The sequence below is a fragment of the Camponotus vicinus genome, unplaced genomic scaffold, assembly GCF_025532165.1.
Source record: "Camponotus vicinus isolate PSW18456_S1 unplaced genomic scaffold, iyCamVici1.0 SCAF_6, whole genome shotgun sequence".
Classification (NCBI taxonomy): Eukaryota; Metazoa; Arthropoda; class Insecta; order Hymenoptera; family Formicidae; genus Camponotus; species Camponotus vicinus.
In genome coordinates, this window is record NW_028141978.1 from 14064855 (window position 1) to 14078782 (window position 13928).

General features: G+C 26.3%; 3 protein-coding genes across 5 annotated transcripts; 1 reads left to right on the forward strand and 2 right to left on the reverse strand.

The window, feature by feature from the left end:
• Positions 1-1877: 1877 nt before the first annotated feature.
• Positions 1878-12685, reverse strand: LOC145973659 (cytochrome P450 4C1-like). Its single transcript, XM_083103191.1, has 9 exons — positions 12521-12685; positions 11921-12014; positions 11279-11381; positions 11014-11119; positions 10668-10774; positions 10520-10588; positions 10113-10281; positions 2232-2411; positions 1878-2159 (listed from the first exon to the last, which is right to left on the reverse strand). The coding sequence occupies exons 1-9, from the start codon at positions 12606-12608 to the stop codon at positions 1993-1995; spliced, it is 1083 nt and encodes a 360-aa protein (XP_082959317.1). The 5' UTR covers positions 12609-12685; the 3' UTR covers positions 1878-1992.
• Positions 2437-5976, forward strand: LOC145973655 (uncharacterized). 3 transcript variants are annotated; one of them, XM_083103184.1, is made up of 4 exons: positions 2437-2583; positions 3196-3641; positions 3750-4259; positions 4425-5976. In XM_083103184.1, the coding sequence occupies exons 2-4, from the start codon at positions 3377-3379 to the stop codon at positions 5498-5500; spliced, it is 1851 nt and encodes a 616-aa protein (XP_082959310.1). In that variant the 5' UTR covers positions 2437-2583; positions 3196-3376; the 3' UTR covers positions 5501-5976. The 3 variants fall into 3 exon arrangements, with proteins under 3 accessions (XP_082959310.1, XP_082959309.1, XP_082959311.1); XM_083103183.1 differs by having other exon boundaries at positions 2544-2583; positions 3181-3641; XM_083103185.1 differs by lacking the exon at positions 2437-2583 and having other exon boundaries at positions 3138-3348; positions 3420-3641.
• On the reverse strand, positions 6473-9023 carry LOC145973657 (uncharacterized). The gene is made up of 5 exons (XM_083103186.1): positions 8877-9023; positions 8498-8776; positions 8082-8314; positions 7477-7661; positions 6473-7359 (listed from the first exon to the last, which is right to left on the reverse strand). The coding sequence occupies exons 2-5, from the start codon at positions 8766-8768 to the stop codon at positions 6597-6599; spliced, it is 1452 nt and encodes a 483-aa protein (XP_082959312.1). The 5' UTR covers positions 8769-8776; positions 8877-9023; the 3' UTR covers positions 6473-6596.
• Positions 12686-13928: the final 1243 nt, after the last annotated feature.

The window sequence follows — 13928 nt, forward strand, 5'->3', positions numbered from 1 at the left end:
TTAAAATGAAAGACCGCAAGATTCTGCAAGTAAGACAAAATTTTGAAAATCTTATTTTGAATATCATATTTTGAATCACTTATTATTTGTAATTGGAATAAATATAAAAATTTTTTTTTGCGCTTAATGATAAAAGAAAAGCAATTCGTTCGGTTGAGTTGTCCGTTTAAGGTATACTTCCATGATTATAATATGCCACACAACACAGAAATTGCAGCAACATTGCAGCAACATTAAGGTAATATTGCTGCACTGCTGTATGGGATATTATCAAATTAAGAAAGTGTTAGTATTTCGTTCATGAGCAACAACAATAAGACGCTTTATGTATTTATGTATGAGTCGAATAATATGAACATTTTAAATGATTAAAATTTGCATGATATATTTTTCATTTTTGTTTAGCAGAATATACATTATTATTTCATTATCAAAGTATTTATATATTATGTCATTAAATTTAGATACTTCATTGCAACAGCCTTTAATATACACTAGTGTAATGTAGTGCGGATAATGCAAATTCATCATTAATACGCAGTTTTTCAACTGGTGCATGTACTTGACTCCTTTTTTTTATCTTTTTTTAAAAAGATTATATTATTATTATATAAAAAACTTTGTACAAAAAATCATGATATTAAAGATCACTACATTAATGATTTTCTGCTTTAGCCAATGCATGAGCAAATGTAGTACTTCAGTGGCTTTTAATATGTCGAACATACATGTACTCTTCTTCTTTCTCTATTCTATTTATTTATCATTTTAAAAGAGACATGAAGCGTCCGTCTGAAAAAAAGTCTGCTCATGGAACGTTAATACATCAAAAATATTCATCACCGAAAATATCGATCACCGAAAAATCGATAATATTAATGATGAATAAAAAGAATGATTAGGCGTATATTAAAACATGGTCTTCATGATAAAAATAGAATCATATATTGTTACATTTTACATAATTACATATATCATTTTTATCTTTTGCGCTCATTATATCTGCATTACATACTAAAATAAATTATATTATGTATCAACAACAAGTATGTCTTTGTTATAGGTACATCTTAATCGAAAAAACTTAATTTCCTTGTCCTATCATATTCAAGTTTTATAACATGCAAACACTTTTTGCCAATTCGTAATTAATATTTAACAAATCATTCGTGTTATATGAATAAAAATATTGATTTTTTGAATAAATATATTATTTTCTTCAGTTATTATAATCCCTCTAAAAACAAACCTTATAAAGGTAAAAAAATACGCAAAGTACATAAAAAATGTTCTACCTTGTATGCAACAAAATGTTTAATAAAAAAATCCTTAAAAATAATTTATTATAATTAATAATTTTCCCTTAAAAAATCATTTTTCTAAAAAAAATAAAACTTCAAAAAATAATTTCCCTAAAAAAATACTAAAAAATAAAATATCATAACTAAATATGAAATCAATAATTACGATAATACATATTAAATATCATAACTCTGTATATATATGCAGAGTGTCCCAGTTATCGTGTGTCAGAGAAAAACCATAAATAGATATCGCTAAACTAAACTAAAAAGTTCTAAATACCATTTTGCAAACAACCATGTAAAATTTAGAGATATTAATTAAAGAAAATCGTCTAATAAGCTCCCGATTGGCGTGATTAAGCAGTCGGCCATTTTAGCAAAAATGGCGCGGAATAATCGGATCGTATCTTTACGACATTTCCACGCAATTTATAAGAAATTTTAATCACCTTCTAGTCAAATAATTATTTTTTAAATGAGAACTATATTGATTTTTAAATGTTAAAAGTATTGAAAAACATCTATATTTTTTTTAGCAAACAATATCCATCTCCATATTTTTACAATTAAATATAATGTTCATATACAATGTGTATTTTGTTTATAATTGCATATATAACATATATAACGATTTTCTCGCAATTTGCACATCTTACATTGATATAGTATTTGCATTAGTTTTAAACGGCTATTTGCATGTGATGGGGATGAATCTCACATGAACCGGATGAGAAGGACGAAGTATTATATCGGTCCTCAACTGAATATTCTTCAAATATTCAACCGGCTCCAAATGAAAATTGTGCACCAAAGGAGCTATCATAGCCTTCAATTCCAACAGACCAAATCGTTGACCTAATAATATACAATATTCAAAGTCTTAGAAACTATCAGCCTGAAGAGAAACGAAAATCACGACCAATTCACCTATGCAATTTCTTGGTCCTGCGCTGAATGGTAGGTAGGAATAAGGATGACGATTCTGCATCTTTTCTGGTAAGAATCTATCTGGATCAAATACTTCTGGATTTGGCCAAAAATTAGGATCTCTGTGAGCTCCGTAAATATTAAGATGTAAGGTCGTTCCAGCAGGTATGACATATGAATCTATGGCACGCCGTTTTACTTTTTAATAGCAAACATTTTAAGTACAAAATTAAAAATAAATTTTTTATTTTAAATTAATAAAGAAACTATTTGGAAACATTATTATTATGTAGACACATAAAAAAAATTATATAAAATGATGTCAAACGTAAATTTTACCTTAACAGTATAGGTAAAGATAGGAATTTTAGGACATTATTATTATGTGCTGACATAAATATAATTCAATTTTATTACATAGAATCAAAATATTTTTATTTTGTAAATAAATTATTAAAAATTAGAACACATTTTTTTATACACACATTAAAACTATACATGGTCAAAATATTGCAAGTAAATCTTACTTTTATATTTTGTAATTTATATTGTATTGCATTTAAAATGTGCACATTTTTATTAACATTTAAAAGTAATATATAAATTATTTTTTGAGATTATCTAAAATTGTGTGTATTTTAAATTATTATGTGAAGTTATTTTTATGCTGAAAAAGATAATTTAATATATTTTTATAGATTTTATTTTTATTTTATATTTTCAAGGTTTTCAAGATTTATGAAGGATTGAAGAAAATTAATTTATGAAAATAAAATTATGTCGGAGCATAATAAAAATTCACAATTATATTTATGTCCGGACATCATTTTAATTCATAGAATTATTATTACATCGTGACATAATTTTAATTCCTCGAATTTTTATTATATCGCGACATAATTTTAATTCCTCGAATTTTTATTATATCGCGACATAATTTTAATTCAAGCTGGTGATTCTTTAGTCTACAATATTGGCAGCACTGAGGAGCGACAACGCGCAAACTCTCTGACGAATAGTGCCTATAAAGTTTCTTTTTTACATGTGGCGTGTGTAACTTTCCCGCGTTTGCCCACATAACCTCAAAAATAATATTACTCGGAAAATAATCTTAAAAGTAAGCTTTTTGGAAAATTCAAGTTGAAATGTCCGATGAAAGGGAAATTGCTAATCGTTTGTTGATGATAGCAACTAGTGCATGCAGTGAATCAACACAAGAAGAACAAGACTTTTCATCTTTGGTGACAGCTACTCGAAGAAGTTTTAGAAGGAATAATGTTATATCTAGTCCATGTAAAGGCAGAAAGAAAAAAGCAACATTTAAAAGAAAAGTGATTTTGATGAAACTAGCACATGCTGATTTTTTTCCATCTAACACAGAATTAAAATTTTTAAAGCAAAGAGGATTAGGTATAGTTTAATTATTATTTATTATTTATCGAATTATTCAATTTATATAATTATTGAATTGTATTTATATTAAATAATAATTGTATTATTAAAAAATTGTATTTCTAGGTTTAGTTGAACAGCCATTCGAAATAGCAAGACATTCTTCATTTGATAAAATAAAGGCAGATATTGTTTCACTTTTTCATCCTCATATTCAAAATTTGTTAAGAATGTGTGGCTTTCGATTGGGAAAAGTAGAGAGAACTAAGAAAATCACTCTTTTAAAAGACATTCAAGATGGAACAGATTTAGAAAAGAAATTACTTCAAAGCAAAATCGTCATATTGCCTCTAAATGATTTTCCAAATGATTTGCCTCTTGTTGAAGATAATTCTTTTTCCGTTCAAACAAATGTGTGTGATACTTCTATAAATTCCTCAATTCATATGTGTCAGGAAGATAATGATTCTGATCATTTGGAATTAGAGCAAATTTCGTTGAATAATTCAACTGTATCACGACGCACAACAATTGCTCGCCAGTCAAGATCAACAACAATGCAATATCAAACAATTGAAAATAATTTTGATAAAGATGAAGAGGAAGAAGAAGAGGAAGAGGAAGATGATCAATTACGTATGTAATTATAATTATTTAATATTTTAATCTACATTATTTATTTAATAATGTAGATTATTTAGTAATGTAGGGATATTCTGTATAACCGTAAAAAAAGATTTTCATTATTTGTTATATTTGACGACTTGACTTTAAAAAATAATAATAAATTATTAATTTAAGGTACTAAGGAGGAAACTAACAGTGTGGAGAAATGCTTTGTAGTACTTCCGTTTCTTCCAGAAAATGCAGAAACTATCACTATCCAAATATCAAGGAGTCATTGTTTTCATGATTTAATGAATATGTACATGGATGAGCAAATAATCAACAAAAATTTGCAAGTTACTTTTCTTGGAGAGATAGGTCTTGATGGAGGCGGTCTTACTAAAGAGTTATTTAATATTTTTTTTATTAAATGCGAAAGTATGTTTTTTCGAGGTGAGGATTGTATAGTTCCATACTTGGAGCTAAGCAAAATAAATGAATTAGACAAATTTGTCATAATTGGACGAATATTGCAGCATATGTTACTTTTGACAAATAATATACCTGCAAAATTATCAAGAATTACATTAATGTTAATTGCAAAGCCTGAAAGAGATATTAATTCTGATATTTTATTACAAGAACTATTACGTTATGTAAATCCGTACTTACGAAAGATTTTGAAAAAAGCTCTGAAAAATGTTATATCTTTAAGTGAAAAGGAAAAGGAGACCATTCAAGATTTTTTTCAAACAAATCGATTTTTTGCGAGACCAAATTCCGAGACATTGTCAGAACAATTAAAAATTATTGCTACAGAAATTTTAATAGAGAAACCTAAAAAATTGATTACAAAAATTCGACAAGGTGTATCACCAGAAAAGTATGCTAATTTTTGGAATAATTGCGATTTTGATGTCTTTTTAGATATGCAGACTCCTACTGCTATAAAAATTGTTAATTGTTTAGTAACTGATCCTCATTTAACAAATGAAGAAAATGATATATTACATTATTTTACCATGTATATTCACTGTCTTGACAAAGATAAATTAACAAACTTGATATTTTTAATTACTGGATCTTTTGTTATGCCATTGCATATTGACGTAAAATTTAATGATACAGTGGGATTAAGTCAAAGACCTATGTTTAATACATGTACTAATACTATAACATTGCCAAAAACATATGCAAATTATGATGACTTAAAGAATGATTTAAATATGTGCTTAAATAGTGAGGAAGCTATGGAATATACAATGTACTAATATTCAAATGTCATTATGTATATTGCCCGTCATTAATTCGTTCCATTTCCCTAGCAAATTTATATAGGATATGTTACATATTTTATATAAATTATCTAGGCAAATGGAACGAATTATTGACGGGCAGTGTACTTAAAAATTTAAGTATTCAAAATTACACAAACGTGCGCGCGCACGCACACACACACACACACACACACACACACAAATAAAATAATGCTCAATAATTTAATTAATTGCTTTACCATTTTTTTCAATTTATTTGTTTTATTTAATATTGACAAAACGTTTATTAATTTAAATGGCAATTAGAATTAACAACATTTTTGTTTTCCTTATGCAATTAATTTAATTTTATTGTTTTAGTATTAATTTTAACATTTGTTATTGAACAATAACATTATAATATTAATTTCATATATACATAATGCATATATGCAATATATGCATTATACATAAATACATATATGCATAATTCTATGACGTAAAAAATTATATAGACAATTCTAAGTAAAATGTAAAAAATTTATTTTGATTTTTGTTTAATAAGTTCTGTTTTATTACAATGTTAAAAATTAAATAAGTTTAAAATTACAACTTTAATTGTTCTTATTATAATAACTTAGAGACTGAATATGTATTTTTTTGTTAAAATATGAAGCTACTTAATTATTTATTTATAATTTTATAAATAAAAATAATTTTATTTTTGAAATAAAACAATATTTTTTATTTAATTTCTTGTTGTAATTTATTGTGCTAATATATTATAATAAAATGTATAAGATAGAGAATAATTTTGTTTCACAAAAATGTTCAACAAGTAAATCCCTAAAATTTTAAATAACAATATCTATTTAATGAAGTTAACAAAGTTTATTCATATATCGGTTTATTTATATATAATAGTTGCGTACATTAGTTTATTCATATATAATAATTCATATAATAAAAATAGTAGTTGCGTTCAAATATTAATATGCAATGTTAAATATGATAACCAAAAGCTAAAACTAAAAATCCGTTAAAAGTAAAAATTATAATATTCAAGTACATTAACTTACATAAAATTATATAATATATTTATTATAATATATTAAGAATTTAATAAATTGACACATAGTATATATTTTTCTTTATTACATTTTTCTTCTAAACTAATAATATTTTCTAGATGTAATTTTTGTTCTTCACTTATTTCTAATATCGCACTAAAAGACGAAGAAGGGAGACTCGTGTTATTATTTATAATAGAAGCGTGAAGATCGATCTCTAAATTTTGTAAGGCCTCAGAAAGCTTTTCACGTAAAGTCATATTGGTATCAAAAATATCACGTACTGCTGTGTAAGTCGTATTGTAATTTTCTAATATTCCTTCCAACCACAGTTTTCGTGGAGACTTATTATTTTCTGTTCTCAGACTATGAACGTTCCATGCAGATTGAAATGATGATAACTTTTTATTAATAACATTTTTATAAATATATTGTATACAAAATCTGTGCATGATGTTTTCAATATCTAATAAACCCTGATCTTCTAAAGAATATAATTCAGTATAAATTGAATCACACACTTCTTTATAGACATCTACCCATAATCTTTCAATTCTTTGATTATGGACAGATTTGCCAGTTATATGGCTTCCTCTATGCATACCGCGAATTGTGTTCATTAAAACAGCCACAAGAAGGTTTTCATATCCATGATCTGACCGTACTCGTGAAGGTAGACCATAACTATTTACTGCATGCGCAAAGAAATTGATGACAGGTTCTGCTTGAATAGATGTGTCACAATTTAAATATATTATTAATCTAGAATATCCATCGATGCAACCATGAATCACAAAACCCCATCTATAAATTATAATATAATTATATCTATAAATAATTATAAATAATGAATGTGTAAAAGAATAAGAAAGAATAGATAATTAGCATTAGTATTGTAGAAATAACAGAAAGAAATTATACCTTGAAAGTTTTAAATGTGCATCCATGTGCCATAAAGAATTTGGTGTGGCTACTTTGTAAGTTCTTCTCTTAATCGTCTGGCTCCATCTGCTCGCAGTTCCAATTGGATCCATTGCATTCAAAATTTCTCTTATTCGATTTCTTTGTACACAAATTCCTGCTGCCTTTAAATATGACTGCATCATCTGTAATTTATTCTTATTATTATAATTATTTCCAGATATATTAACAAGAATATGATATAAAAGTAAGTCATCAGTGTAAAAATTAATAAAATTTTTTATTTCTGACTAAATTGACAATCAAGTTTGATTATAACATGCATGACGTTTCGACCATCGGTTTTGGTTCTTATCAAGTGATTTCTTTTACGTGAGTTCAGATATTGACGGTTGTTATTTAATCACATTATAAAATGTTTGGTAAACCGACTTTGAAAAGCACCTACTCATGTCAATGCATATTGTAATCAAACTTGATTGTCAGTTTAAATAAAATAAAAAATTTTATTAACAAGAATAATTTAAAAATTTTTAACAGAGGGAGGGAGAGAGAGAGAGAGAGAGAGAGAGAGAGAGAGAGAGAGAGAGAGAGAGAATAAATACTGTATGTCCAGCTCTTGGATGTTCTTCATGAATTTGTGCAATTTTTATTCTCAATTCATTATCTGATATTTGTGAATATCGTGCATGCATAGGCATATTTAATTCATATAACTTTTTATAAATAATATTTCTTGAACAACCTAAGAGGTTTGCCATACTAATAGCAGTATACCCTTCATTGTATAATAAAGTCAATTGCTCTTCATTTAACTGAACAGCAGGACGACCTTTTCCTGTTTATAACAATAATTAAATAAATATAATTAATATAATTAATATTTAGTTAAATTTAATAAATAATTAAATAATATTATTATAATTAAATGAACATAGTTTATAATCTTATTATTTTAAATCTTAATTTATAATCTTATTATCTAAATTTTATTAAAATTGTATAATAATAAAATACTAACTGTTCGATCTTATTCTAGGAGCAATATAGCTTTCTTGCTGATGTTCTTCACGTCGTATTAGAAATAAAGCCTCTATTGCTTCTAAAAGTTTATTATAAGTGTTTACTGATATTTTGGTAGATATTCTCCTCAAATTTGTCTTAGCCATGTACAGTGGACTATATTCTATATTTTTCGAACTTTGATAAGATCTTATAGCGTCAGCAATTATTTGTCGAATTCGCCTAAGAGTCCTTGTTACATGGATTTCTACTTGATTTCTCTCTTCCATATTAGTAGCTAGATAAAATATAAATTTTTTATTACTAATTTGTAATAAATGCAAATATAACTATTCTTTACTATTATATGTAATAATATAAACAAAGAACTCACTTACCTGCTTTTTTTATTTTTCAAACAATATTTCCGAGGTTATGTGGGAAAACACGTGGGTGAGTCACATACGCACATGTAAAAAAAGAACTGTTTATATATATACACTATTTGATTCTGCGCGTTGTCGCTACCCATTGCTGCCAATATTATAGAATTAAAAATTACTAACTCGAATTAAAATTATGTCGTGACATAATTTTAATTCCTTGAATTTTTATTCTGCTATGACATAATTTTAATTCATCGTATTATTATTATGTTCTGACAATTTCAATTCATCGAATTTTTATTATTTCACGATATAAACAATTCATGAATTAAAATTATGTTTCAACATAATAATAATTCTATAAATTAAAATTGTCGGAACACATAGTGATACGATAAATTAAAATTATGTCGTGACATAATTTTAATTCGCGGAAATAAAATTATGTTGCGACATAATAATAATTCCATGAATTAAAATTATGTCTGGACATAAATATAATTCCGAATTTTTATTATGTCCTGACATAATTTTAATTTATTAATAAGAATCGCAATTTTCTTAAAACAATTATTTTTTGAAACTTTTATATTGAATAGAATATTTTTTATATTATTAAAAAGTAAAACGGCGTGCCATATGAATCTGAAGTTTTACAAAATTTGAAAATTTACAAAAATATGTTTTTTTTGAGAAAAATAAAATGTACATAATATTGTATTTGTAAAATATAATATAATATATGTATTAAATTTTTATATGTATTAAAGGATCCCGCATATTTTATATGAAAAAAGTGGCTTCGGTCAAATTGAAATATGTTGTAGTTTAGGTGGTGCTGATCAAAAGTTTCCTGGGGCAAAAAGTCCAAAAATCAAAAGTGTAAAAGATACGTTGATTTGAAGTAAGTAGTATTGAAGTTCAAAAATATTGTAGAAGTGATACACATTATATATAAATATTTTTTTCAAACATTTATATATTAATTTAATCTATGTATTCAAAAACAGATGTTTTTTAAACTTCAATACCACCCACTTCAAATCATCGTATCTCTTATACTTTTGATTTTTGAACTTTTTGCCTCAGGAAACTTTTGATCAACACCACCTAAACTGAAACATATTTCAATTTCACCCAATTTGACCGAAGCCACTTTTTTCATATAAAATGTGCGGGGTTCTTTTACGTTCGATAATATATGCTTCGTGTTATGTGACATTTAAAAATAATAAAGTGATTAATTACGTAGTTTTACATCTTCCGCAGTATCTCGAAATATTAAAAACACACTGGGATACAAACGTAGCGCTTCTCTTAAACATCTGTCTAAATATGATAAATTTGGCAATGATTTCATGGTAAGTTTCCCTCCGTTCTCTTGCATCACGGTATTAACTTCAACCCTCACACGTTCCTATGTCATCGATAATAATTTAAAAAAATATTTTTCAATTTAGGTTTTTATGTGTATAAATATAAATAAATTCATAATAAATCAAAATATGTTGTTCATATTTGTTTTGAGATATTTTAATTTTTTTCGGAATTTATATATGTATAGAAAAATATACTGTAAAAAAAAACCTGATATTTGTACTACTTTAAATAAAAATCGCAATTTAAATAGTATATCATAAGATATTGAGGTATACCTGGACATCTTTGTGTTCAGCTAATAATAATAAAGCAAACATTATACCCACTGCTGTAGTATCATGACCCTGTAATCAGATTGTCATATTGTTATATGTACTTAGATAATATGTACAAAAATTAAAACAAAATATTACATATGCGTACTTCAAACATGAAAGTATCGACTTCCTCCCTTATGTCCAAATCAGTTAAAGAACTTTCTCGAGATGCGGATATTAAAAGGTCCAACATGGCTAGCCGTTTTTTTTTAACTAGAAGTCATTAGCGATTATCTCATTTTTGCGTATAGCGCTTTAATTATATAACATTGTTCTAGTTTAAAAATTTAAACTTTCTTACAAATAGTAATAATTTATTCTTATAGCGAACATGTATTGCATCATTTCGTGTAATTATACATATATTTAGTTTAAATAGAGCAAGTATAATTTATAATTTTAGAGAGATTGCGAAGTCGAATTTAAGTTAGAAGCTCTGATTTCTTACATACTTCCAAATACTTCGACCTCTTCTGCCTCCGTCTCTTTATCATCTTCAAGATTCTTTAAGTATCGATTACCTGTGCGTTCATGATAAAGTTTTCTTTCCGCGATGACCTATACACGAGTACGATATTTAATTTTTGTATTAAATAGCAATGGCATATTGTATTATATTACAAGTATTAATAATGTAATATGCTATTAATATTACAAGATTTATTGTAATTTTTAAAAGTGCTTGAAGGACTTGAGATAACATGACTTATGACGTACTTTTTCTGTAAATCCATGCAATATCTTCAAGACCTCTTTTTGTCTACTTCCTTGTGACGATAGTGAGAATAATAAATCATTAAGCAACCAAGGCCTTATTGCTCTAAAGCGAAATTCATTTATAGTTATATAATTTCAATAATAATGTTATTTTGTAAAAGCCTTATTTAAAGTCATCATGAAGTAATAGAGTAACCTTAATTCTAAATAATCATAGATTATAGACAATATATGAAAAATTTTAAACTATATGTGTGACGAAAATATTATGTAGAACCTTCTAAAAACATTGTATTTTTGTTTTAGCTAAATATTTTTTAATCAAAGCTAAATATTTTTTACTCTACAAATTTTATTGCCTACACAATTCATTTTTCTTAATTTTTCAATAGTTTTAAGATTGAGAGCAATTTTAAATAAAACATTTAATGGAGCATGTACAATACATGTTAATTGCTAATTGCGGACTTAAACGAATCGATATTTAATATTGATATAAACATTAGTTGTTCACCTTCACATGACTGGTTAATAATCAATCTATTTTTCAAAATGTATAGCTATATCATTATAATAATTTAAAGGATCATAGATATGTCACACATTTATAATTATTTGTTATACTCTCATATATCGAATTACCTATAAAGTATCAATTCGATTATTTCATGAATTGCATCCCGATACTGTTGTTGGAACTCGCCGAGTTTTTGCAGAGAGACGCCCATGGCAGTTTCTAAAATATATTTATTATACAGAGTGTTTCAGAATTCGTGGACATAAAATGTACAATATGATTGTTTATGCCAGAAGAAACAACTTTTTCCTCTGGTAAAAGTGCGTTTTAATACTACTTTTTAAACGAGAACAATTATTTAATTTACTCATGAATCAGGAGTGATACGCACACAGCCTGCGTTTGTAAGAACTACAACTATGCATGATATTTTTCAATATCGCTATTTTGAATACAATTTATTTAATAAGAGAACAATTTCTAATTGATATTACTGAAACAATGATTGAAAATAAAATAAATAGATTAGATAATATGTGAATAATTTTGATTCCTACGTTTTTAAAAGAATTAAAAAATAAACATAAAATAGCGTACAGCCTCAAGCACCATGCACACCTTACAATATTGGCAAATAGGTCGGGTTTTTCGTGCACGCGCAGTAAACACGGCATCAATAACGTATCTAATGTAGATAAAAAGATGAATTATTCACAGAATATTACCGCATATGGCATTTAGCGTATATTCACTAATAAATGGTAATAAATCCTTTACAACTGTCCCTCCGACATCCTTCAAAGATTTTGTCATGCAATCACTTTCCTTGATCAAGATATCAACAAACTGATTTAATATATTAAAATGGAATGCAGGAGTTAATATCTTTCGCCGTGTTTGCGCCTGAAACAAGAACAAGATAAAATTATGCGATAAAATACAAATAATAGAATATAAGACTTATAAATATTATAGTGCCTCTTTAGTTTAATGTTTACTGCCCAATATTAAATAACAATATTATTCTACATTTATTTCTTTTTATATCGCAAAATTCTTTTATAATCCTTTAAATATATCTTCTCATGAAATTTCTACATAAGTGTTGAAAGTATTAACTTGAATTTAATTATTATTTTGTAATCAAATCTTTATAGATTGATAAATAAAAAATTTACTAAAATTTATTAAAATATCTGTTAAGTAATGATGTTTGATTTAAAATTGAAAATTTTTAACTGAAATATCTCATAGAGAAATCATCTCTATTACTTTTACTTAATTAAGAATATATATGTATCGGGCAAAATTATTTCTCGATATTTTCTCATTTGCAGGTTTCTTTTAAATATTAATTTATTAATTTATAAAACGATAGTTATATATTATACAGGGTGTCCCAAAAGTCCTGGAACAGTCGAATATTTCATAAACTATGCACTTTAGAAAGAAATGTTTCAGACAAAAGTTGTATGGCTTGAAGGGGGCCATAAGATGGTGTCATTGGTTTGACCTTGAAAAGTCGTTTGAAAGTCACGTGAAGGTCATCTTCAATTTTTTAAACAGAACTGCCTACTATTTATTCTATATTCTTGTAGCTCTCGAGAGCTTTCCAAAACATTATAATTAAGTTAGTTTTCATTAAGTACTTTCCGAGTTATGAGGCTTGAAATAATTTTTCAATTTTACATAAACCAAAATATCTAGTAAAATATTCATTTTTCGACTATCTTACCTTAATACTTTTATGCACAAAATAATAAGAGGAATCAATTGGTATAAAAAAAACACATAATTGTTTTGAAGAAAAAATATGTAATTGCTAATTTGCAATTTTGCCGAGATCGCTCCCATACCAGGTGCTATAACTTTATCAATTTTGTGAATCGGACTAAATCTTCTTACAGGCATATTTTCCATATCAAATATTTGCAAAATAGGAAAAATATCGATTTTTCTGCTAGACTAGAATACTCCCTTAATACACGATAACAAACTGTAATAAAAAAGTTTGTACATTTTTATATGCTAACATTATTATGTTACCTGTACTGGTGAGGAGACCTGTGCCGAACCAGGGATGCAATATACTATATACACGACTTTTTTTGATGTGCTTAGTGCTGCTTAGTA

What these genes read in the sequence shown, in the direction of transcription:
- LOC145973655 (XM_083103184.1), top strand. Translation starts at nt 3,377, where the DNA reads ATGTCCGATGAAAGGGAAATTGCTAATCGTTTGTTGATGATAGCAACT. An exon ending in TTTAAAGCAAAGAGGATTAG is followed by an intron (nt 3,642 to 3,749) that starts GTATAGTTTAAT and finishes TTGTATTTCTAG; the next exon opens with GTTTAGTTGAACAGCCATTC. An exon ending in AGAGGAAGATGATCAATTAC is followed by an intron (nt 4,260 to 4,424) that starts GTATGTAATTAT and finishes TATTAATTTAAG; the next exon opens with GTACTAAGGAGGAAACTAAC.
- LOC145973659 (XM_083103191.1), bottom strand. Translation starts at nt 12,608, where the DNA reads ATGACAAAATCTTTGAAGGATGTCGGAGGGACAGTTGTAAAGGATTTA. An exon ending in TACGCTAAATGCCATATGCG is followed by an intron (nt 12,015 to 12,520) that starts GTAATATTCTGT and finishes AATATATTTTAG; the next exon opens with AAACTGCCATGGGCGTCTCT. An exon ending in CTGAACACAAAGATGTCCAG is followed by an intron (nt 10,282 to 10,519) that starts GTATACCTCAAT and finishes TCGATGACATAG; the next exon opens with GAACGTGTGAGGGTTGAAGT.
- LOC145973657 (XM_083103186.1), bottom strand. Translation starts at nt 8,768, where the DNA reads ATGGAAGAGAGAAATCAAGTAGAAATCCATGTAACAAGGACTCTTAGG. An exon ending in TCCTAGAATAAGATCGAACA is followed by an intron (nt 8,315 to 8,497) that starts GTTAGTATTTTA and finishes TGTTATAAACAG; the next exon opens with GAAAAGGTCGTCCTGCTGTT. An exon ending in ATCCAAGAGCTGGACATACA is followed by an intron (nt 7,662 to 8,081) that starts GTATTTATTCTC and finishes AATAAATTACAG; the next exon opens with ATGATGCAGTCATATTTAAA.